General features: G+C 35.9%; 1 protein-coding gene across 11 annotated transcripts in view; it reads left to right on the forward strand.

Annotated features, from left to right (window-relative positions):
* The window catches only part of SEC31A (SEC31 homolog A, COPII coat complex component), an 80230-nt gene that overhangs the window by 7464 nt on the left and 47655 nt on the right, over positions 1-25111 (forward strand). For 10 of the 11 annotated variants that reach the window (XM_038582271.1, XM_038582273.1, XM_038582274.1 and 7 more), the window contains exons 2-10: positions 5961-6043; positions 6706-6829; positions 8003-8201; positions 9878-9973; positions 11313-11453; positions 13653-13795; positions 16631-16730; positions 19945-20106; positions 20314-20466. In XM_038582271.1, coding sequence (XP_038438199.1) covers positions 5965-6043; positions 6706-6829; positions 8003-8201; positions 9878-9973; positions 11313-11453; positions 13653-13795; positions 16631-16730; positions 19945-20106; positions 20314-20466 — 1197 coding nt within the window. In that variant the 5' untranslated portion in view covers positions 5961-5964. The remainder of the gene's footprint in view (positions 1-5960; positions 6044-6705; positions 6830-8002; positions 8202-9877; positions 9974-11312; positions 11454-13652; positions 13796-16630; positions 16731-19944; positions 20107-20313; positions 20467-25111) is intronic. The other variant, XM_038582272.1, reaches the window with a different exon arrangement.

Raw genomic sequence — 25111 nt, forward strand, 5'->3', positions numbered from 1 at the left:
GTGAAAATTGTAGAATATAAATGACCATAGTGATGAGAATACTAGAAATATATGGAATCTAGCTAAAGTAGTACTCAGAGGAAACTCAAAGCTTTAAATATTTATATTAGTGGGCAGCCCTGGTGGCTCAGCAGTTTAGTGCCGCCTTCAGCCCAGGATGTGATCCTGGAGACCCGGGATCAAGGCCCACGTCAGGTTCCCTGCATGGAGCCTGCTTCTCTCTCTGCCTGTGTCTCTGCCTCTCTCCCTCTCTGTGTCTTCCATGAATAAATAAATAAAATCTTTAAAAAATATATTTATATTAGTGAAGAATAAATAATAAAAATGAGTGGGTTAAGCATTTAACTCAAAAAGTTAGAAGATCTAAGTAAATGAAAAGATGAAAGGAATTAATAAAAATAAAAGAAATTAGTGAATTAGAAAACAGAAAGAAGTAATGAATTGGCTGTTTGAAAATAGACAAATTGCTAGCCAAGCTAATCATTTATTAAAGAGGACGGGAAACAAAGCACAAATATATGTAGTAAGGATAAATAATCATAAATAACAAAAATTTAAAAATCATGAGTGTGTTCAAGTCTTTAAAAATGAGAAAATCTGTAAAAAAAAAAATTAAAGGATTATCATAGGAAAATAAAATTTAGAAGAAATGACCCTGAATAAAGAAAATTCAAATAGATCAATTTCTATAGAAGAAATAGAGAAAATTAGCAGAAGAGCAGCTCCTCCCCCAAAACCATCAACCCCAGATGTTTCATGAGAGAATTCTGCTAAGTATTTGAAAAAAACAGTAATTTCAGTGCTGCTGTTGAAACTGTTTCAGAGCATAGAGAAAGATGGAAAACTACATTTTTTTGAAGTGAGTAATAATATTGATATCAAAACCTGATGACAGTTGCAAGGAAGAAAAGTATAGACGCAGTTTTACAATGCCAGAAGCAAAACTCTGTTAAACAAATGGAATCTAGCAGCACATTAGTAGAATAATACATCATGAGAATTGTATTATTCAGGGTAGAAAGAGATGGTCTATATTAGAAAATCTGTTAGTATAATTTGTCTTATTGATAGACCCAACAAGAATCTGTGGTCATTCTGATTACCTCATGAAAAAGCATTTGACAGAATTCAAAACCCAGTCTTTATAAATAGCATTCAACGAAACAGTAATTGATGGCTGATTTCCGTGGGACTGGATCCCTGGGGTCTCCAGGATCACACCCGGGGCTGCTGGCGGCGCTAAACCACTATGCTGCCGGGGCTGCCCTGTATGTGTATTTTAAAACCTAAAGTCAGGGGATCCCTGGGTGGCTCAGCGGTTTAGCCCCTGCCTTTGGCCCAGGGCGTGATCCTGGGGTCCCAGGATTGAGTCCCGCGTCAGGCTCCCGGCATGGAGCCCGCTTCTCCCTCCTCCTGTGTCTCTGCCTCTCTCCCTCTCTCTGTGTCTATCATAAATCAATCAATCAATCAATCAATCAATCTTTTTAAAAAAATAAAAATAAAACCTAAAGTCATGTCCCATGGTGATATAGTAGGCTTTCCACTAAAGAAGGGAAAAAAGACAAGAAATCTCAATTGTTATCACTACTGCTTGTTAGGGTAGTACAAATGCTATTAGCCTTTGTAAAACAATACCAGGAAGACAGTCTATATAATGGTTGTGGGTGAGTCACATTTATAAACCGAAAGATAAAATACTAGGAATAAACAAACCCAATATATCAAAAAATTTAAAGTAATACTGAAAGATTAAAAGAAAAAACTTAAAAGACATGTTGTTTTTTAAGATTTTCTTTATTTGTCAGAGAAAAAGAAGGCACAAGCAGGGGGATTGGCAGACAGACAAAGAATCAGGCTCCCTGCTGAGCAAGGAGTCTGGACTCAATCCCAGGACCCCTGGGATCATGACCTGAGCAGAGACAGACACTTAACCAACGAACTACTCAGGTGTCCCAATTGACAACATGTTCTTAGTGGAAAGATTCAACATTGTGTCAGTTTCTCCATAAATTAATTTATTAATTTGATGCAGATTCAATAAAAATATTAACGTTCTCTTTTTTTATGGAATTAGACACAAACTGTTCTAAAGTTTATGTAATAAAATAAACAGTGACAGTAAGGAAAATGGTGTGGGAGATAAGCAATGGTGAGGGGTTATGAGAATCCTACTCCTGTAAAGTCTAAGTATTTAAAACAATGGAATGCTTGCAGCACTTAGCTGGCTTAATTAGTAAAGCATACACTCCTGATCTCAAGGTTGTACTCACTTTGGCACCACATATACTAAAATTGGAATGATCTCAGGGTTATGAGTTCGAGCCCCACATTTGGTATAGAGATTGCTTAAATAAAAAAAAACAGTGGAATGTCTAACATGTAAATAAATAAATGGACATAAGGAACAGGAATTCAGAAATAAACCTAAATATAGGGATCCCTGGGTGGCGCAGCAGTTTGGCGCCTGCCTTTGGCCCAGGGCGCGATCCTGGAGACCCGGGATCGAATCCCACGTCAGGCTCCCGGTGCATGGGGCCTGCTTCTCCCTCTGCATGTGTCTCTACCTCTCTCTCTCTCTCTCTCTCTCTCTGTGTGTGTGACTATCATGAATAAATAAATAAAATCTTAAAAAAAAAAAAAACCTAAATATATACAGGAATGTAGATCCTTACCTATAGGAATATAAACATAAAGAGTAATTCCAGAAATAAACCTAAATATAGGAACATAGTACATGATAAAAGTCCTATCTTAAAATTGTAGGAAAAAGATAGACTTTTCTTTTTTTTTTTTTTTTTAAATTTTTATTTATTTATGATAGTCACACACACACAGAGAGAAGCAGAGACATAGGCAGAAGGAGAAGCAGGCTCCATGCACCGGGAACCCGATGTGGGATTCGATCCCGGGTCTCCAGGATCACGCCTTGGGCCAAAGGCAGGCGCTAAACCGCTGCGCCACCCAGGGATCCCAAAGATAGACTTTTCAATAAGTGGTTTCATTGTAATAAGAAAAACAAACTATGAGCATATATTGTATACCGGAATGTATTCCAGGTTCTGGGTCAAAATTTAAATGAGAAGGCCACTGATGACCTTGCTTAGAAGAAAAATATGGGTGAATTTCTTCATAACCTTGGCATGCAAAAGGCCTTTCTACCTACTCAAAATTCAGAAACCATTTCTTAAAAAGTGATAAATTTGACTGTTAAAGCATGCTACATCCATACAATGGAATATTTTTCAGTGCTAAAAAGAAATGAGCTATCAAGTTGCAAATAGACAGAGAGGAATTTTAAATACCTGTTGCTAAGTAAAGAAGCCAATCTAAAATCTTAAAAAAAAAAAGGGGGTGAGGGGAATCCCTCGGTGGCTCAGCGGTTTAGCACCACCTTCAGCCCAAGGTGTGATCTGGAGTCCTGGTATTGAGTCCCGCATCAGACTCCCTGCATGGGGCCTGCTTCTCCCTCTGCCTGTGTCTCTGTCTCTCACTCTCTGTATGTCTCTCATGAATGAATAAATAAAATCTTTAAAAAAAAAAAAAAAAGCCAATCTGAAAAGGCTACAATACTATATAAATAAATAACATTCTGGAAAAGGAAAAAAAAAAACTCTGGAGAGAGTAAAGAGATCAGTGGTTGTCGTGAGGGAGGAAGAGAGGTATAAAGAGGGAGAACATAGAATTTTTAGGGCAGGAAAGCTTCTGAGTGATACTTTAACTGTGGATGGGTGGATACAGGTGAGTGGATACATGTCATTATTCATTTGTCCAAACTGATAGAATACCCAAAGAGTGAACCCTAAAGCAAGCCATGGACTTTGCTTGATAATGATGTGTCAATATAGGTTGGATTGTAACAAATGTACCACTGTGGTACAGGACAGTTTATGGTGGGAAAGACTAGGGTAGGGGCGAGTGGAGGGGGTTTGGGGGAAGAGAGAGGGAGGAATGTGAGATCTCTATACTTTTCACTCTTTTTCTGTGAACTTGAAACTGTTCTGATGAATTTTTTTTTTAAAGATTTTAAAAATTTATTCGTTAGAGTGAGGGAGTGAGAGCATGAGCAAGTGGGAGGGTTAGAGGGAGAGGGAGAAGCAGACTCCCCGCTGAGCAGGGAGCCTGATGTAGGACTTGATCCCAGGACCTTAGGATCATGACTAGAACTGAAGGCAGATGTTTGACCAACTGAGCTACCCAAGTTCCCCAATAAAATCTATTTTTTAAAAATCAAAATGTTGTGAAAGGAGGGCAACTCTGTCAGGACTCCTCTCACTTCTGAGAGCTTTCTCTGTAACTTTGCTTAATAAACTAATGTCACTTTACTAACAACAACAACAAAAATGTGAAACATAAAAAAATAATAATAATAAAAATAGGGATGGCGCAGGAGTTTAGCGCCTGCCTTTGGCCCAGGGCGTGATCCTGGAGACCCGGGATCGAATCCCACGTCGGGCTCCCAGTGCATGGAGCCTGCTTCTCCCTCTGCCTGTGTCTCTGTCTCTCTCTCTCTCTCTCTCTCTCTCTGTGACTATCATAAATAAATAAAAATTTTAAAAAATTAAAAAATAATAATAATAAAAATAAAGTCTGACAATCCAATAGAAAAATAGACAAGTAAAATAGACAAGAATAGACCAAAAAGGTGACAGAGAAGGAAATGTGGATGACCCATAACCCTATAAAAAAGAAGCTCAACCTTATTTATGGCATGAGAAATGCAAATTGTAACTACTCAGAGTAAACATTTTTCACCTATCATTTGATGAAAATCTAAAGGTGTTACTCTGGTAAGGCTGTGGGGGAATGTGAAAAGGTACAGTTATTGTGGAGGGCAACTTGGCAATAGCCATCAAAATTAAAAATTGCATTTATCTCTATTTTTTTTTTTTTTTTTTTTTTGCATTTATCTCTAACCCAGCAGTTTTACTTCTGGAAATTTATAGCTATCCTGGCCCATGAATGAATTAACATGTACATATGGCTATTTATTTCAGCATTGTTTGTAAAAATAGCAAAAGATTAAAAACAACTCAAGTGTTCATCAGTAGTGAACTAAGTAAGTAAATTATGGTACATTTTACAGTGGAATACTGTGCTGTGTGAATGTATTTATGTACAATGACAATTTTTTTTTTTTTTAAAGTTACAGCACAGTACTTCCTGAATTTTTCTACCAAGGTAACTTTAACAGAATATGTAAACTAGTGGCATGTGGAATTGTAGCTTGGAGTGACCAGGTTTTTAAATTTCTGCCAAATTTATCTTTAAAATCTATAGGTTTATAGGATGCCTGAGTGGCTCAGTGGTTGAGTATCTTGTCTGCCTTTAGTTCCCAGGGTCCTGGGATTGAGTCCTGCATCAGGCTCCTTCCCATGGAGAGCCTGCTCCTCCCTCTGCCCATGTCTCTGCCTTTCTCTGTGTCTCTCATGAAAAAATAAAATCTTTAAAAAAAAAAAATCTGTAGGTTTACTATATTCTTTTCAGTAATTAGACTTTAAAATTAATTTTTAAAACAGCTCTTAATCACTTAGTAATCCTGCTCCAGGAATATATACCTTGTTTATTGTGTGCTTTGTCTTACTCTTATATTTGTTACCTATCATCACCTGAGAGTATATTTTGCAAGAAAGTTAATCCCTCAGGTACTACCCAGTATTTTTTTCTTTTTCTTTTTTCCCTGTATTTTTTTCTTAAGTCTTTTTTTCAGACTGATTTTTCACTTGAAGGACTGTAATTTGTAAACAATTAAAAAAGCCCTATATTTGTCTCAAAGTAATTTAACAAGTTTTTCTTCTTTCTAATATTGAATGTTCCCAACAAGTGATACCTGAACCAGTTTGATTTACTGGCATTTGTACATTCTCATGATGTAGTTGTTGGTTCAGTATATGTCTATGTAAAAAATGTTTATGTTCTGTGTTACACGTTCAGCATGTTTCTATGTAAAATATTCTCTTTAGCAGGATGAAGTTAAAGGAAGTAGACCGTACGGCCATGCAGGCCTGGAGCCCCGCCCAGAATCATCCCATTTACCTAGCTACAGGTAAATTCAACAGAGAAGATAGTATGAGTCACTTAATTTCTTCTTTTCCACATTTGGCTTATTTATACCTGTCCTTTAAAACTCATTTCAAGCTTCATCTCTTCTAGAAAGCCTCTCCTTCCCTAATGAGATACCTTCATTCTCCCTTTCAGCTGAGTTCAGTGACCTTCCTGTGTGTTCCCTTATAGCACCTTGTTCATCGTAGCATGATGAACGATATATTACATGTATGGTGTCTTCCCTACTTCATAAGAATTATGTTTCATCTTTATTCCTCCAATATTAAGCACAATAGATAACAAGTTAGTATCAATTTGAATGAAAAAGTTTTGATGCTAGCATTTTTATATGAAAAGAAAGTTATATCACTTGTGACGAAATAGTTAATTGAGAGACTGTTTTTACAGGGAGCTTTTTAAATATCTACAGGTTTAAAAAGTTATCTGCACTATCCACTCTTACATAATCTCTAAGCCTTGTGTCAGAATTTCATTCGTATAGTACTTTAAGTATCTGTTCCATGGCATGCATCCTGAGATTTTAGTCACTAATGCAGCATTCATGAGTGAGATCATTGGAAAAGATGCATTTAACTTGTTTTGTATGGTTTTCTCTGAGTCTTTTATTTTTGCACTATAGTTACCGTAAGTGCATTTTTGTAGGAACATCTGCTCAGCAATTGGATGCGACATTTAGTACCAGTGCTTCCCTTGAGATATTTGAATTAGACCTTTCTGATCCATCCTTGGATATGAAATCTTGTGCTACTTTCTCTTCTTCTCACAGGTATGAGATTGATGAATTTTAAGCTCACATTATTTACGGTTGTGATTATGTGCCTAGTTTGTCTATAAATATGTTATTATTAGAAACTGCAAAGAATTACATCAATGACGTGAGTTAGTTGGATCAATACTAAGGTGTTAATGGTAATTATCTCTGATAGGTTTTTTTTCATTGTACTTATCTATATTTAAAAATATATTTCACAGAAATTTTTGTTGACATGATTTCTTATATAGCAGGTATTTGGGTCACTTTTCCAAGTACTTAGCATCCTATTGTAATGCAGAAAAAGGACACTTTCATTTGAGTAGTAAAATATACCTTATTGTCTCACTACCTTGTCAATTTTTGGTGAAGAAATTGTACCTTAACTAATAGCTCACAGCTCAAATCATGGAATCTCATGGGATTTTCTTCAGAGCCGAGCCCTCCCTCTGTGGGAGGGCTCTGAAGAACTTCAGATGGGAGTTCAAATACCTTTTGTCTTCAGTTTTCCTTCAGTCTTCAGTATGGGAACTTCAAATACCTTTTGTCTATGTTTTCCTACTCACCACCCTTTCTGTCATTACTCACCCATGCCATCTTCATGTTGCATCTGCTAGCCAAACCATAATCTTTTATTCTCCACCAGTGAGAGGTACTCGTCTTAATAGATATAATTTTGATGTCCCTTTCCCACTGTCGGAATACGTTACTTTTCTTAGAAAATTTCATATAATTCCTTTAACACCTCCACTACTTAACAGCCCACTTGTCAGTGAGTACTTCTGTAGTCAAAATATCAAAGGAAGTGTTGATTAGAGCTCTGTTTTACAGATGAACCAAAAGCAGCTTAGGAAGATTCAGCAACCTGTGCAGCATCTCACAGTTTCTAAATGGTAAAACCATTGTTAAGCCCATGTCTTTTGACACACAAATCAAGTATATTTTACACTACATTATCTCTACCAAAAAGTCTTACTCTTCAGGATTATAAAATCAAACATGCACATAAGGATATAAATAAAAACTAAAATGCCATTTCACCAAGTCATGCTCAGTTACCAGGAATAGAGGAGAAGCAATGTCTTTAGATTATTTATGAAAACATATGGAATTAAATATATAATTTCAAATTATTTTCTATATTTATTTGACTTTAAAAGGCAGTTATTTACTCATTTTCTTTTAAAGGTACCACAAGTTGATTTGGGGGCCTCATAAGATGGATCCCAAAGGAAATGTCTCTGGAGTTCTGATTGCAGGTGGTGAAAATGGGAATATTATTCTTTATGATCCTTCTAAAATTATAGCTGGAGACAAGGAAGTTGTAATTGCCCAAAATGACAAGCATACTGGCCCAGTAAGAGCCTTGGATGTGAATATTTTCCAGGTTAGACTTTTGACATTTATTCATAATTCTTGAGATACGTGATGCTTATTTGAAATAAGTATATGAATCTACTATGCCTCAGTCATGGAATTGAAAGCTAAAAATGTGTGTCCATGCAGACTGATGAGTTAAGTGGTTTTTTTTTTTTTAAGAATGGAGGGTTGAGAGTTGGGATCAGGGTAAATGATAATAACTCCATGGAGGGGATCAGGCAATGAAGAGACAGTCTATTGTTGCATCAGAAACTTTACTAAGTATTAATTTTTTTTAATTTTTATTTATTTATGATAGTCACAGAGAGAGAGAGAGAGAGGCAGAGACATAGGCAGAGGGAGAAGCAGGCTCCATGCACCGGGAGCCCGACCTGGGATTCGATCCCGGGTCTCTAGGATTGCGCCCCGGGCCAAAGGCAGGCGCCAAACTGCTGCGCCACCCAGGGATCCCCTAAATATTAATTATATAAATGTATTGGTTAGCAAAGATCTAGATGGAGGATACTAGATGGATACTAGTACAGGATACTAGAGCATAACAACTAAAACATGAATATTGTCCCAAGAAAGTTTAAAATAGTTATTTTTCTTATACTGTAAATAAATACTTAGGGCATAGAAATACAAACCTGAACTTTATTTCTATATGGTATCTTCGTTTTAGATTAGATAGCTAAACTTTATTTCTTTATGGTATCTTCGTTTTAGATTAGATAGCTAGTGCCTTTGTTAAACAGCAGATGCTTTTTGGTGTCTTATATTATAGGTGGCTACAACCATAGAATTCCTCTGTTTTCATATTATATGTCAATTGATAAGAGAAGAATTTATGAGAGTGAATAATAAAGGATGAAAGCCAATATATGAAACCTATCATCCTCCTGTACTTCCTATCACAGTTTTAGGGTCTTTTTGACCCTAACAGTATGCAACAGAGATAACCTAGAAATACTGCCAAACCGAACAAGATTGAATGTAAATGAACTAGAAGGACATGAGGATTTAAGACGAGATTTTACTAGCCCTGTATTGGTCTGGCTCCAGAAGCTGGCTCTGAGGTATCTCGAGATAAATGCCATTATTTTAGAATTCAGTTATTTGTTTGAAAGCAATCATTGGTTGCCTATTTTTGTCTCTCTTTCATAATCAGATTCCCTTCCTGTATAAATGATAATCCCCATATGGTTGCATGATTGCTTAAGAATTTATCCATATAATTCTTTAATGTCTTGTATTATAATGTCAGTACACATACTATTTTTTTAGTGAAATAAAATTTTATAATATACATCTCTAAAAAACTATTGCAATTTCAGATTTTTATGCACAGTATTTAGGAATTCATGAGTTTTCCTTTTTTTTTTTTTTTTTTAGAGTTTTTTTGAGAACTAGAGAGCGAGTGAACTCAAGCAGGGGGAGTAGCAGAGGGAGAGGGAGAAGTAGGCTCCCCACTGAGCAGGGAACCCAATGTGGGGCTTGATCCCAGGACCCTGTGGTCATGACCTGAGCCGAAGGCAGATACTTAACTGACTGAGCCACCCAGGCACCCTAAGTTTTGCTTTTTTAAACAGAAAAGTTGTATACCCTTAAACTGACAGAGCTTTTCCTTTCTGAGTAGAATTATTCTCAGTTCTCTTAATTATTCATAAATACTATTTCTTTATTAATTATGTCTTACTGTAGACTAATCTGGTAGCTTCTGGTGCTAATGAATCTGAAATCTATATTTGGGATCTCAACAATTTTGCAACTCCGATGACACCAGGAGCCAAAACACAGGTATTACGTTGATTTTGATGTCATAAAAAAACCAAGATCTGCTCTTCAACACTTACTTACTTCATTTTTTTCACACAAAATATATTTGTTTTTTTTTGTTTTGTTTTGTTTTGTTTTTTTTTAAAGATTTTATTTATTTATTCATGATAGTCACAGAGAGAGAGAGAGAGAGGCAGAGACACAGGCAGAGGGAGAAGCAGGCTCCATGCTGGGAGCCCGATGTGGGATTCGATCCCGGGTCTCCAGGATCGCGCCCCGGGCCAAAGGCAGGCGCCAAACCACTGCGCCACCCAGGGATCCCAATATATTTGTTTAAAATCAGTGTTTAGATGTTATGATTTTCCTTCTGTACAGCAAAGTATTAGTAAATGTGTTTCTTCAAAGTATCAGTGAGAACTTCAACAGCAAATATTTATTCAAGTGCCTACTACCAGATGCTGTTTGATGTACTAGACATATAGAAATGAATAAAATAGACAAGCCTTTGATAATTTTTTAAATACAGTATTTTATATAGTATAGTATTTTATGTTGTATAGTGTTTTGATGATGTCTTATCTTAAAAGTCATAGACTAGAAAGGAAACTTATTTTAAAAATAATAATAACTCAACCCCTTTCCTGTGTATTTCTGTAAGTTAAGAACAATCTTCCACTTGCCTCCTTGAAGTTTATGTTAAATAGGCTACTTAATTTGAGTAGCCTTTATAATGGGCCCCAACATTCTGGCCATGTTAGAGGTAGTATGATGATGCATATGATCTACCATTTATTTCTATTTATTTATTTTTAAAAGAATTTATTTATTTATTTATTTGTCTGAGAGAGAGTGCACATGGTGGTGAGGGGCAAAGGGCAAGGGGCAGAGAGAATCCCAAGCAAACCCCCCAGTGAGTGTGAAGCATGACGTGGGGCTTGATCTCACAACCCTGAGATCATGACCTGAGCTGAAATCAAGAGTTGGATGCTTAACCCACTGAGGCACCCTGGCTCTCCTAGGCTGTGACTTTTTTCTGCCTAGTTGTCTGTAGTACTGATCAGTGTCTACTTTGTGGTCTGTTATCTCTACCTTGTGGCAGTTGCAAATTAAGAAAAAGTACTGGATTCATTGCAGGAACTTAATAAATGCCTGGTAAATGAGACCATATGAAACAAGGTAAAATACTTGAATTGACATATATCTGAGCTTTAAATCTTATGTATTAAGAACTTAGGAATATAAAACAATTTGTGGAATAAATAGATCAGATTTTAATTCACTTTTTAAAAAGAAGGATCAAATTTTGTAGTTAAATTTGATTGTAATTGAGAAATGGTTTTTAGTAGTTTCTTCCTTTTAGCCCCCAGAAGATATCAGCTGCATTGCGTGGAACAGACAAGTTCAGCATATTTTAGCATCAGCCAGTCCCAGTGGCAGGGCTACAGTATGGGATCTTAGAAAAAATGAACCTATCATCAAAGTTAGTGACCATAGTAACAGGGTAAGTATATGATTGATTTGTCATATACAGAAACATGTTGTATTTTTGCTATAGGTATTTCTATATTGTTTGTCAGTGTTGACAACAAGTCAAATTTTCATAAAGTCAAATCCTGTATTTTCATGGACCAATTATGTTGGAATAAGAAGGTTTTTCCTTGGGGAAGATAAAATTTCCAGTAAACTATGTTGGATATTATTAATGATGAAGAGAGAGATTGTTAATTAAATACCTTATTCCATGACATACGGGTGGTTTTTACTTTAGTAGCTATTTGAAACCATTATAGCAACTGTTTATCTTTGGCTTTCTCTAGAATGTACACATTTTTCAGGTAGTAATTATATGACTGTGAACTTGTAGTTTCTGAACTCCTGGCTTCATCTCTTCTAATTAAGTACTGCTAAATGAGCTAATATTCACCCATTTGCCCAGTAGATGTAGCCATATAACAAATTTGTGGCCTTACAAATTCCTTAATACTCTGTCATAATGTGCTATAAAATAATTTGGGCATAATTAAAGGCCTTATTTTGTTACTTTGTTTTTATTTTTTATTTTTTAAAGATATTTATTTATTTATTTATTCATTCATTCATTCATTCATTCATTCATGAGAGACACAGAGAGACAGAGAGAGGCAGAGACACAGGCAGAGGGAGAAGCAAGTTCCATGCAGGGAGCCTGACGTGGGACTCAATCCCACGTCTCCAGAATCATGCCCTGGGCTGAAGGCAGCGCTAAACCACTGAGCTACCCAGGCTGCATGTTACTTTGTTTTTAATTACATTGTTTGGTTTGACATCTTTAAAAACAAGTTTGCCTAAGTCAGAGAATACATCTATAATTTAACAATAACAACAAAAAACTATTTAGATGAATATTTCTTCAGTATATTGTTTTTCAATGAATTAGGAATTTTACAACAAATTTCAATTGAATAAAGCATACAATAAGCACTTCTATTATCTTCTGGAAAATTTAGTAGAACCTAAACTTCCAGGTAATTCTCAATAATGCTGTTAATTTATTCCATGTGAAATTTTAAATGGTAGTGGTTTCTTTAGACATTTTGTCTTGATTTTTTTACAAAACAGAGGAAAGATGTGGATTTTTTATTATATGTTTTTAAAGATTTTTTTTATTTTTTTTTTTATTTTTTTTATTTATGATAGTCACAGAGAGAGAGGCAGAGACACAGGCAGAGGGAGAAGCAGGCTCCATGCACCGGGAGCCTGATGTGGGATTTGATCCCGGGTCTCCAGGATCGCACCCTGGGCCAAAGGCAGGCGCTAAACCGCTGTGCCATCCAGGGATCCCTAAAGATTTATTTATTTGAGAGAGAGCACCCATGACTTGCTGGAAGGAGAACAGAGGGAGAGAGAGAGGAGAGACAGACTCCCCACTGAGTGCGGAGCCTGAAGTGGGGGCGATCCCAGGACCCTGAGTCATGACCTGAGCTGAAATCAAGAGTTGGATGCTTATGACTGAGTCACCCAGGCACCCTGTAATCTTTTATCTGTTTTTATTTTTCTGAAAGTATTAAATTTTCAGTTTATATAAAATTTTCTCCCTAGGTGCAATTTTGACAGATCAACTCATTTTTAGTATAGAATTATTCCAATCCAGAATGGTGCTATGTATCGAATAGCTGGATGGACTGAAACAATTTTTTTTTAAAGATTTTATTTATTTATTCATGATAGTCACAGAGAGAGAGAGAGGCAGAGACACAGGCAGAGGGAGAAGCAGGCTCCATGCACCGGGAGCCCGATGTGGGATTCGATCCCGGGTCTCCAGGATCGCGCCCTGGGCCAAAGGCAGGCGCCAAACCGCTGCGCCACCCAGGGATCCCGGACTGAAACAATTTAAACATTTAAACCTTTTACTTTAATAAATAGATAGATAGATAGATAGATAGATAGTTAGATAGATAAATAAACCTTTTACTTTTAAGAGTACTATTTAAGGCTGTTTAATAAAATTTAATAGTTTTAAGGAGGCAGCATAGCTTGAAGGCTCTAGAGATAGCTGTCAGGATTCAAAATTTAATAGTTTTAGGTTTTATTTTTTGTTTTTTAATAAACTAAGCCTGAGCTCATGTTTTCTACTATTTCAACAAAGGCATGTTCCTCAAGCTCATTTTGGCTCTTCATGAAGTAATAAGATTGATACATTGTGCGCCTTAACTATCTGCAGATGCATTGCTCTGGGTTAGCGTGGCATCCTGATGTTGCGACTCAGATGGTCCTTGCCTCTGAGGATGATAGATTACCAGTGGTCCAGATGTGGGATCTTCGTTTTGCTTCCTCTCCACTCCGTGTCTTGGAAAACCATGCCAGGTATCATGCTGCTCTTCTAAGGAACTTGATTTATTTATTTTCAAAAACATATTTGCTTACTATTTTGAATTATCAGATAATTATTTTTAAATTAAGGAATCTACTTTGTCTCTGTCTTGTAAAAGTTAATGTAAATGGTTTTTATTTGAAGCAATAGTCATCTGATTTTCTCTTCCCAAAAATGGTAGCCAGTTCATATCATAACAATACAAAACTGTATAAAGGATTTTCCATTATTTTTTCATGTAATAATTAATCAAAATTCCGGTATACCACAACACTTTAGGACAACTCTTGACATTATACAATTGATCTTTGTTAGAGTCATTGTACTTAAGAAGAGTGTTTCATAACATTCAATGACAAGCAAGAGTTAAAAAGTTTGTTTTAGTTCTAAGTTTCTATTTAAAAAGCATTTTTGAGAAATTAGGTGGATTATTCTGCTTTAATTTAATTTTTTATTAAGATTTATTGATTGATTTTTATAAGAGAAAGTGTGAGAGCACAAGCAGGAAAGGGAGAGGGAGCAAGAATCTCAAGCAGACTGAGCACAGAGCCCAGTGTGGGGTTTGATCTCATGACCCTGAGTTCAGGACCTGAGCCAAAACCAAGAGTCCAATACTTAACCAACTGTGCCATCCAGGCACCCCTGCATTCAATTGTAATAAATGTGCAGATTCTCTAAAAAGATATGAGAGAGGTGCCTGGTTGGCTTAGTCAGTAGACCGCATGACTCCTGGTTTCAGGGGTTGTGAGTTCGAGCTCCATGTTGGGCATAGAGATTTCTTAAAAAAAACAAAATCTTTAAAAAATTAAAACTAGTTTAAAAAGGATATGCAAGTTTTTTCATGTTAGGTTTGGCAACATTAAATTCAATTATAATTTGGCCTGTTTCCTATCATTAGTATTCAGGTACCCAGGGAATTTATATGTATTTGTTTAACAGCTTTAAATAAGAAACAAATCCATTTTAATGTAATAACATTTTCTTTTTTTCTTTTTTTCTTTTTTTAATTTATGATAGTCACAGAGAGAGAGAGAAAGAGGCAGAGACACAGGCAGAGGGAGAAGCAGGCTCCATGCACCTGGAGCCTGATGTGGGATTTGATCCCGGGTCTCCAGGATCGCGCCCTGGGCCAAAGGCAGGCGCTAAACTGCTGCGCCACCCAGGGATCCCTGTAATAACATTTTCTGAACACTCTTGGGTTTTCTTTCTTATTTAGGGATATTTAGACTAAAGCTTTAAATCCCATTTTCCCACTGGGTAGTGGATTTGTACACTAAAGTTTTGAAGTTTGTGACCTCTCCTTTAGCTTCTTATAAAGGAAAAAAAGAGTCTAGTAAAGATGTAACTCTATTTAGATGTTATGCTTCAATCAGCTTTTTGGTAAAGAAGAGATGATTCTGGTAAGTTTCAATATTTTTCCCATGTTAGTTAAAGTATTGTTCATTCATTCAACACATACTTATTCAACATGTGCTCTGTACCAAGCACTGTACTAAGATTCAGTAATAGACAAAAATCCCTGCCCTCTGGGAGTTTACATTATAGTTGGGGGACAACTAACATTTATATAAAATGTAAAGTGTACAAGTACTTGAAATGTTAAGGTAGTTAATCCTCATAACAAGTCTATGGTGTAGATACTGTTAATCTATTTTATAATTGGGAAATTGAAGCTCAGAAAGGTAAACTTGGCCTAGGCCACATGACTAGATATGTGCTGACTTCTGATCCAAACATTCTGATCCCAGAACCTGTGCTCATAACACTGTATTCTACTGCCAGTTTTAGAAGGGATTGTAATTTAGCAAGACAGAAGGCTATACTGAGTTGCAGGAGCAAATCAACTCTGATTTCTCAATTTTCTCTTTCTAGTATATGCAAGAGTTGGACTATATAATACTTAAGGTCCTTTCAGCTCTATAATTCTGTGATTTTTTTTGTCTTTAATACTTAGTAAAAATGTAAATGTTCTTTAGAAGGTAGTAATAAGTTTATACAAATTTCTTTAGAAGGCATTCTTGACATGCCTTGAAATTCTTAACATGCATGATTGGATTCTAAGAGGGGCAGTTATAAAGTATATTATTGATGCAATTGGGGAAATTTGAACATGGACTGTTTATTTTAAAATACTACATAAAAATAAATACTTTTAGTAATTGTATTATGGTTATGTAGAAGAATGTGTTAATCCTCAGAGACAAGTGTAGGGGTGATATGTCATAATATCTGTAATTAATTCTCAAATGGTCAGTGTATCTGTGGAGAGAGAAAAAATCATAAAGTGAATGTGGCCAAACCAGTGAGTCAGAGTGATGAGTGTAAGGCTGTACATCATACTGTCCTTATGATTTTTCACAAAGATTTTATTTATTTTTATTTTTTAAAGATTTTATTTATTCATGAGAAACACAGAAAGAGAGAGAGGCAGAGACACAGGCAGAGGGAGAAGCAGGCTCCATGCAGGGAACCTGACATGGGACTTGATCCCGGGTCTCCAAGATCACGGCCTGAGCTGAAGGCAGCACTAAACCGCTGAGCTACCTAGGCTGCCCCATAAAGATTTTAACTTTTTAAAAATAAAATATTAGAAACAAGAGCCAGTCTTAAACAGTTTGGTTTCTTTTCCTATACTGTGTTTTCCTGATTCTGAGAGGATATTGAGTATCTTCATACTGATCAAAGAGCATACACATTCCTAAATTGCTTTCCGTAAAGATTATATGAAATTATACTTCAGCAGTACCTATCTCCAGAGCCTAGATAGGAATCATTTGGAGACTTGGTTTCTTCAAGATTAAAAATTTCTTCATCTTGTGTTTTTATAGGGGGATTTTGGCAATTGCTTGGAGCATGGCAGATCCTGAATTGTTGCTGAGCTGTGGAAAAGATGCTAAAATTCTCTGCTCCAACCCAAACACAGGAGAGGTAATGGGGAGGAAATGTTTCTTAGGTTTATAGCTACTGTATTATTTTATCTCTAGCTGAATAAGAAATTTTCCATATGGATTCTATAGTGCCTTAATATAATTAAGGACATGGAAATAGAGGTATGTATGAAATGTTAATCTAGCAGAGATTTTATCAGGAACATTATTTAAGCTCATCTGTTTCATCCAAGAAAATCAGCCTTTGAAATAGTATATTTGAAATTAGTCATCATCCCCCACTCCCCATTTCCAATAAAAGGTGTCTGCCTGTACTCAGAAATACCTGGTTTGATTTACTTAACATGTGATCTCTGGAATCAGTGCCTTTAAAGCAGGAGTGCTCAGGATTTGGGTCTTTTTTCTGCTTTACCATTCCTGAAGATCCTCTCTGGAAATCAGTAGATGTATGTTTTTAGTCTCTCTTCTGAACTATCCAGCAGGAATATAATACTGTGTTCTATCCATAGAAATTTAGCTGTGGGAAATTTTACCCCTTACTAAATATAAATGTTACATAAATATAATTTAATTGCTTTTAATTGTTTTGGATTAAAATAATGGGCTATTTTGAAATCTATTTTTCTTAGTTGAATACATGGTTTCCCTCTTTTTCTGTGTTGGGCAAGAGACCATAAATTTTTGTTTTTTTAAGTTGTTGGTTTTTTTTTTAAGATTTTATTTATTTATTAGAGAGAGCGCAAGCACACACACATGAGTCCCAGGGGAAGAGCAGAGGGAGAGAAGGGAGAAGCCGACTCGGCACTGAACGTGGATCCCAATGCGGGGCTCAGTCCCGGGACCCTGGGATTATGACTTGGACCAAAGGCAGACACTTAACCAACTAAACCACCCAGGTCCCCTAAGCTTTTATTTTAGTTCCAGTTAACATACAATACTATATTAATTTCAGGTGTACAATATAGTGATTATTAATTTTGACTTTGTGGGACATTTTCAATATTACATATAAGTCAGCATTCCCAAACCTCACCCTGTGCTCATCATAAATGCAATCCTTAATCCCCATCACTTATTTTACCCATCAAAACCATAGATACTAATTTTCAACTTTTACCTTTTATAATTAAGATAGATTATTGCAAGTATTTTGCTAGTTATCCTGATGGAATGCTAATAGAAATAAGAATATTTGCAATAGGTTTTTGGGACGCCTGGGTGGCTCAGTGGTTGAGTGTCTGCCTTTGGCTCAGGGTGTGATCCTGGGGTCCTGGGATTGAGTCCCACAGCGGGCTCTCTGCATGGGGTCTGCTTCTCCCTCTGCCTGTGTTTCTGCCTCTCTCTCTGTGTCTCTCACAAAATCTTTAAAAAATATTTTTTAATAGGTTTTAATCTATAATATTTTATTAATATACATATAACACTTAAATATATTTGTTATTTAATATAACTTAAGTCATCGATATATAATAATACAATTAAATCAATAATATAATATTTAGCATATTTAACATAATATTAAAATAGAAACAGGCACTTTTATTATTTGATTTGTGTTTTGTTTTGTTTTTTAAAGATTTTATTTTATTTTATTTTTTTAAGACTTTATTTATTTATTCATGAGAGATACAGAGAGAGAGAGAAGCAGAGACCCAAACAGAGGGAGAAGCAGGGAGCCCGATGTGGGACTCTATCCCAGGACTCCAGGATGATGCCCTGGGCCAAAGGCAGGCGCTAAACCACCGAGCCACCCAGGGATTCCAAGATTTTATTTATTCATGAGAGACAGAGCGAGAGAGAGGCAGGGGACACAGGCAGAGGGAGAAGCAGGCTCCATGCAGGGAGCCGAACATGGGACTCGATCCTGGGTCTCCAGGATGACACCCTGGACCGAAGGCAGCGCTAAACCGCTGAGCCACCCGGACTGCCCTTGATTTGTGTTTTAAAGTTTTCAGATGCAATGATAACTGTAAGAATATAGAAACATTCAAGTTAGGGGAGGTATGAGAAAAAATTAAAGTAGTAAGTTTTGCCTCGTATGATTTGTAGACCAACTAATAAAATATTGCATTTTATACTGTGCTTTTCCAAGTGAGTTTGAAACTGTGGAAATTACTATTCTAATTTTCTTAGTTATATGATTTGATAAAATGAATTTTTGCATATGATTGGTTGTGTGTGCTTGGACTTTGAAGGAATAAACTTTTAGTACATGCTGCAACTAAAATTTTAGTAGATTTTTTAATTCAAGTGCAAATTAGGAATAGAACAGGGATTTAAATATCATGAGACTATGAGTCTTATTGACCAGTGTAAGCCTTAAAGATGAGTAGGCTAAGTACCTTTTCACTTAATTCTGTTTCTTATAAAATAAAATATTGAAAATGTCCCAGAAAGTCAAAATTAAGATAATTTGACTTCTTAAAACCATAAAACTGGGGTGCCTGGTGGCTCAGTTGGGTAAACGTGTCCTGGAATCTAGCCCCACTTCAGGTTCCCTGTTCAGCAGGAAGTCTGATTCTCCCTCTCCTTCTCCCCCTCGCTTTGCTCATGTGTGCACATGCTCTCTTTCTCTCTTTCTCTTTCTCAAATAAATTAAAAAAATTTTAAAAACAACAACAATAAAACCTGTGCTCCTGTGAGCATCAGTTACCAGCACACTAACTTTCAGATAGCAATAAATATTACTGGTTTTATATCAACCATTTTTTTATAATGTTTCTATATTTTTTTCCTAAACTAGGCTGAATCTGTTTCCATTCTACAGTAATACAAATGGTGCATACATATTTTTGCTTGACTAAAACCCAAATTTCTCAGTGAATTCTTCCTTCTTGAGGTTATTTTCTAAATGTGATCTTCAAATAGTCTAAATATGTTTGTTTGGATCTTGGCCAGCAGAAACAGTTGGGCAGGAGGCTATTATCTTTTAGAGTTTGACAAGCTGACTTTAATTTGTTTTGGTCTTTCAGATGCACCTACCACTACTTCAATAAAAACATAAAAACCTTAGTTTTTAATATGTATTCTAAATCTGATAAAAATTTTTAACAAGCATTCTTTCTTATCATAATAGACCATTATAGTGGACTCCTTATACTTTAAACACATTTTTACTGTTGTTTTTCCTGGCTCAAGACACTTTCTAAAAGGAATTATTTAATTAAGCTGCACATGTTGATCATATTAATTCAAGTGTTTTGGCTGTAAAGTGGCTATACTGTTTTCTGACTTTTTTTGTTCTTGTTGTCTAGGTGTTATATGAACTTCCCACCAATACACAGTGGTGCTTTGATATTCAGTGGTGTCCCAGAAATCCTGCTGTCTTATCAGCTGCTTCCTTTGATGGGCGTATCAGTGTTTATTCTATCATGGGTGGGAGTGCAGATGGCTTAAGGCAGAAACAAGCTGACAAGGTAATAGGAAGTGTTAAGATTTGATCATAACACTTGAAAAATTTCATGTTCTTGTGTAATTATTTTGAAAATTACTGATCACTGCTACTGATTAATTGGATAATTGTGATAAAACTATTTCTTGGGTATGACTTAAACATATAACATAATCCTATAAATTACATTAAAAATATAAATTACAAATTCTCATGTTTTTATATTTTTTAGCTTTCATCATCTTTTGGGAATCTTGATCCCTTTGGCACAGGACAGCCCCTTCCTCCATTGCAAATTCCTCAGCAGACTGCTCAGCATAATATAGTGTTGCCTCTGAAGAAGCCACCAAAGTGGATCCGAAGGCCTGTTGGTGCTTCCTTTTCAGTAGGTGGATTTGTTTTTATGTTCCATGAGCACAAAGGAGTACTCGTAATAAAGCATTCTTATAGGATCACTCAGATGGAAGAGGATTTGATGTATCTGTAGGTTTTTCATCATTCAGATTGGTTTCTCAAGAAAATTGGGACCTTCTCTTTTTCTTTTTTACTTTAAATTGTGATAAAATATAAATAGCATAAAATTTACCAATTTTAACCATTTAGAAACATACAGTTCATTCGCATTAAATACATTTATATTGTTGTGCAACCTTCACACTGTCCATCCCCTTATGAAATTTGTCTTCCTTCTCTATCTCTCCTTCCTTCATATCTTTTCTTTTTTTCTTTAAGGAAGGTGTATCTGTGTATCCTCCTTCCTTCTCTTTTTTCCTTCCAACTTTTCTTTAAATTGCCAATTTTTTTTTTAATGGTAAAAAACATGTATGTAGCATAAAATTCACCATCTTAACCCTATTTAAGTGTTAATAAGCCTTAAGTTAACAGTATAGTATGTTTACTATATACATCTGTTGTGCAACAGATCTCCAGAACTTTATCTTGCAAAACCGTAACTCTCTTCCTGTCGAACAACTGCTCATTTTCCCCTTCCCCAGCCCCTACTAATCACATTCTACTTTCTGTTTCTTTGACTTTGACAACTTTAGATACCTCATATAAATGGAATCATGGAGTATCTTTTTGTGATTGGTTTGTTTCACATAGCATAATGTCCTCAGGTTCATCCATGTTGCCATGTATGACAAGATTTCCTACATTTAAAAGGCTAAGGGAAGCCTGGGTGGCTTAGCCATTGAGCGTCTGCCTTTGGCCCCAGGCATGATCCTGGAGTCTCAGGATCGAGTCCCATATTGGGCTCCCTACAGGAGCCTGCTTCTCCCTCTGCCTAGTCTCTGCCTCCCTCTCTCTGTGTCTCTCATGAATAAGTAAATAAAATCTTTAAAAAAAAAAATAAAAGGCCGAATGATAGTCCACATTTTCTTTATTCATTAATCTATCAATAAACATTAAGGTTGCTTCCACCTCTGGCTATGCTACAATGAACGTTTGTGGGCAAATAGGTCTTTGAGATACTTTTTTCAATTCCTTGGAGTATATACCCAGAAGTGGGATTACTGGATCTTATAGTAATTCTATTTTTAATATTTTGAGGAATTTCCATACCATTTCCCACAGTGGCTATACCATTTTACATTCCCATTAGCAGTACACACAGGTTCTAATTTCTATATCCTCAGTAACACGTTATATTGTTTTTTTAGATAACAGTCATCCTTATGGATGTGAAATGATATCTCATTGTGGTTTGATCTGCATTTTCCTCGATTAGTGATATGGAGCATCTTTTCATGTATATATTGGTCATTTATATGTCGCCTTTGGAGAAATACTTAAAAATAAAAATAAAATAAATTATTCAGCTTCCCTATCATCATAACAATTTATACCTATCATAGAATTCTGTATATTCACTTTATCTGAAACTGAATGAATGATCTCTGCAGTTACTATTGCATTCTTGTTACCATTCTTCTATTAGGCTCAGAACTTTTCTTTCAACCTCTTATATTCATTCCTCAGGTCCAAATACTGCTCTTCACATATCTCTCAGATGTAATTCTTTCTTTTACATTGCTTGTAAATTATATTACTCTGCCTAGTTCTTCATCTTTTCACACTAAACTGTTAATATGATTACATGTCTATTGCCTGTCTATTCTCCCTCCAATCTATACTACATCTCTAGATTGGTCTTCCTAAAATAGGCCTTTTATTATGTCACTCGTAAATCCATTCTCGGTATTTAATTAATCTTCTCATCCCTCCTGTTTAGTTTTCTTTACTATTTGTCCTCCTGCCTTTGTATATCTTTTCCTTTGTTTATGAGTTTCCACTTTTTTTTTTTTTTTTACTGAATACTAACCATCCAGTTAGTTCCTTCCTTCCTTAAGTAATTAAGACAATTATTACTATAAAATTGTATATGTACAAGGTTTAAAATAAAACTAAAGTGTACAGAAAGGATCCCCCCAGATAAAAGCTTCTTGAGGACAGACTGTCTAGTTTATAGGTACATTTCCAATGCCTACTGGTGCCTGACAAATATATTTATCTTTGGAATGAGTAGTGAACATCTTCCCCTTCTCCATTTCTTCTCCACTCACTAGTATTGGAGTATTATAAAGACAATAAATAACACTGTTTTCTTCCCCATATGAGTTTAGAACCAAGTAAGAGAGATGGAAAATCAAAATATCACCTTTAGTGCTGCCGTAAGCTAGATTAGAGGCTACAGTTTAGATGTCCAACCATAGTAGACTTTGTAAGAAAGTAGAACGTAGACTCTGTGAGAGCTGGGCTGTTTTGTTTGCCTCTATATCCTCAGGATCTGATTTAATTATCATTTTTTAGCTTCGCTTCTGTATTAGGCAGCCTTACTAACCTAGTTACTGACAAATCTAGGTGCTGTAGAGCTTTCCTTGAAGGTGCAGGCAGCTTATCCATATGGACTGTTTCTCCATGTGGGAAGACAGATATAAAAAGAAGCCCTGGGGAATCCCTGGGTGGTTCAGTGGTTGTTTAGCGCCTGCCTTCGGCCCAGGGCATGATCCTGGAGTCCTGGATTGAATCCCACATCGGGCTCCCTGCATGGAGCCTGCTTCTCCCTTTGCCTGTGTCTCTGCCTCTCTCTTTGTGTCTCTCATGAATAAATAAAAATCTTTAAAGTAAAATAAAATAAAAAATAAAAAGAAGCCCTGAAGAGCTGATGTAAGCATGCTGCATTTCTTTCCTGAAGAATGTCAGTCAGTCCTCTCCCAGGACAGTGTGAAGGACAGAGAAAGGCCAGAAGTGTTCTTCCTCTGCTAGTTCCTCTTACAGAGTACAAAGAAAATGCCCTCTCTGTGGACATGAGAGGTAGAATGTCAGTGTCCCCCTCAAATATCTTTAGTTTACCATTGAAGTCTTAGAAGTTTGTATTGGTTTTGTGATTATCTTTATAAATGTAAATAATTCACCTAAACATCCATGTCTTGATATACCAACTTCATATGGTATTAATTGAAACTCTTCTATGTAATATTAAATTAGTGCATTTGTATACTCCATTCCAGTTTTTCCAATTTTCTTCTTTCCAAATTTTTTATTTCTACCAATTTTTGTAAATTACATTATTTTTTTATTGTTAAGACTTTAAAAATATTTTTATTGTGTTCAGTACCAATATTTAAGTTTTCCATATTTGTTTTTTGGTTTGTTTGAAAAAATGATGACTACCAAGCAGCACTTATATTATTTTTTATGTGCCTTTTTAAAAAATTTTATATATTTTTTATTTAAATTCAATTAACGTAGCACTTACATTTTTATAATTATGTAATATTATAATATTATGACATAGAACCAAGTAAATGAATAACCCCAATCCTCTTGTGAAACCTTTAGGTCTTGCTTCTGGGGGGTGCAATTTTTACCAACCTCCCTAAAACTTGGGGAAACCTAGCAGTTTTACCCTTCTGTGAAGTTCTTATCAAGTGTGGTATTACCTGCATCTCATCTAGAACTCACAAATGCATATTGTATTCAGTTTTATTCTCATGTTAAATTCCTTAAGGAGAGTGGTAAGGTTTTGTTGGTATTTCCTACAGTGCCTGACATAACAAAAACTTAGACTTTTAAAAAAATAAGTTTACATAAAAACAATAATCCTCATACAAAAATCACTGAGTGTAAAGAACCAGATTTGGTCCTGTGTTTCCTTCTTTACCTACTTTTATTTGTATACATTTATTAATCAGAATTAACTGTTTACTTGCTATATACAAGGCAAATACTAGGTACTATAGGAGATACAAGAATAAAGTAGATACAGAACCACAATCCTTGTTAGTATAGGGAAGGCAGAACTTTGCATCTGCCCTCTGAGGATTTTCACGTGGACCTGAGAAGTAAATTGATATAAAACAAATTAACAGGAGAAAAACAGACAGATTTTAATGTATACCTGGGCCGCCATTGTGAAATGGAGACATAAACAAGTGGCTTATATACTAGGTTGAATGAAGAATGGCACTTGTGGAAAGGTGACTAAAATATTTAGACTAAAGGAAGGTAATTGTTATTTAAACAAGGTCTGTTTGTACAGATTTCTCTCATCTCTATGATAAAAATGTTTCTTTCACCCTGGTATAGAGAGGGCAGCTCTCACATGGGAGTTTCATCTCCAGTTTTCAAAAGGAAGAAAAGCAGAGGTCAGGGTGCCCTTCTTTCCTGCTGTGTTCCAAGTAGTCCTTAGCTCAAAATAATCCTTATGCCAAATGGCGTATTTTGGAGGGGCATATTCTACTGCCCTTTAAAACTTAGAGCTGAGAACAGAAGGTGAGGCAAATACTTGAATAGCAAATAGTTGAATCAAAAGAGGTCTGTATTATATTGAGGGCAACTGAGGTGGAGGAGGTGGCATTTGCCTGGGCTTTGAAGAGAAGTTAACATTGCATATGTGGAAGTTAGTAAAAGCAAGTAGGTGAGAAATTTGGGGCACAGTGAATAGTACATTTTATCTAGAAGATAGGTGGTATGAAGAAAAATGATAATTGAAGGCTGGGGTCAGATTGTGGAGTATGGGCGTCTGT

The sequence above is a fragment of the Canis lupus genome, chromosome 32 (assembly GCF_011100685.1).
Source record: "Canis lupus familiaris isolate Mischka breed German Shepherd chromosome 32, alternate assembly UU_Cfam_GSD_1.0, whole genome shotgun sequence".
Lineage (NCBI taxonomy): Eukaryota > Metazoa > Chordata > Mammalia > Carnivora > Canidae > Canis > Canis lupus.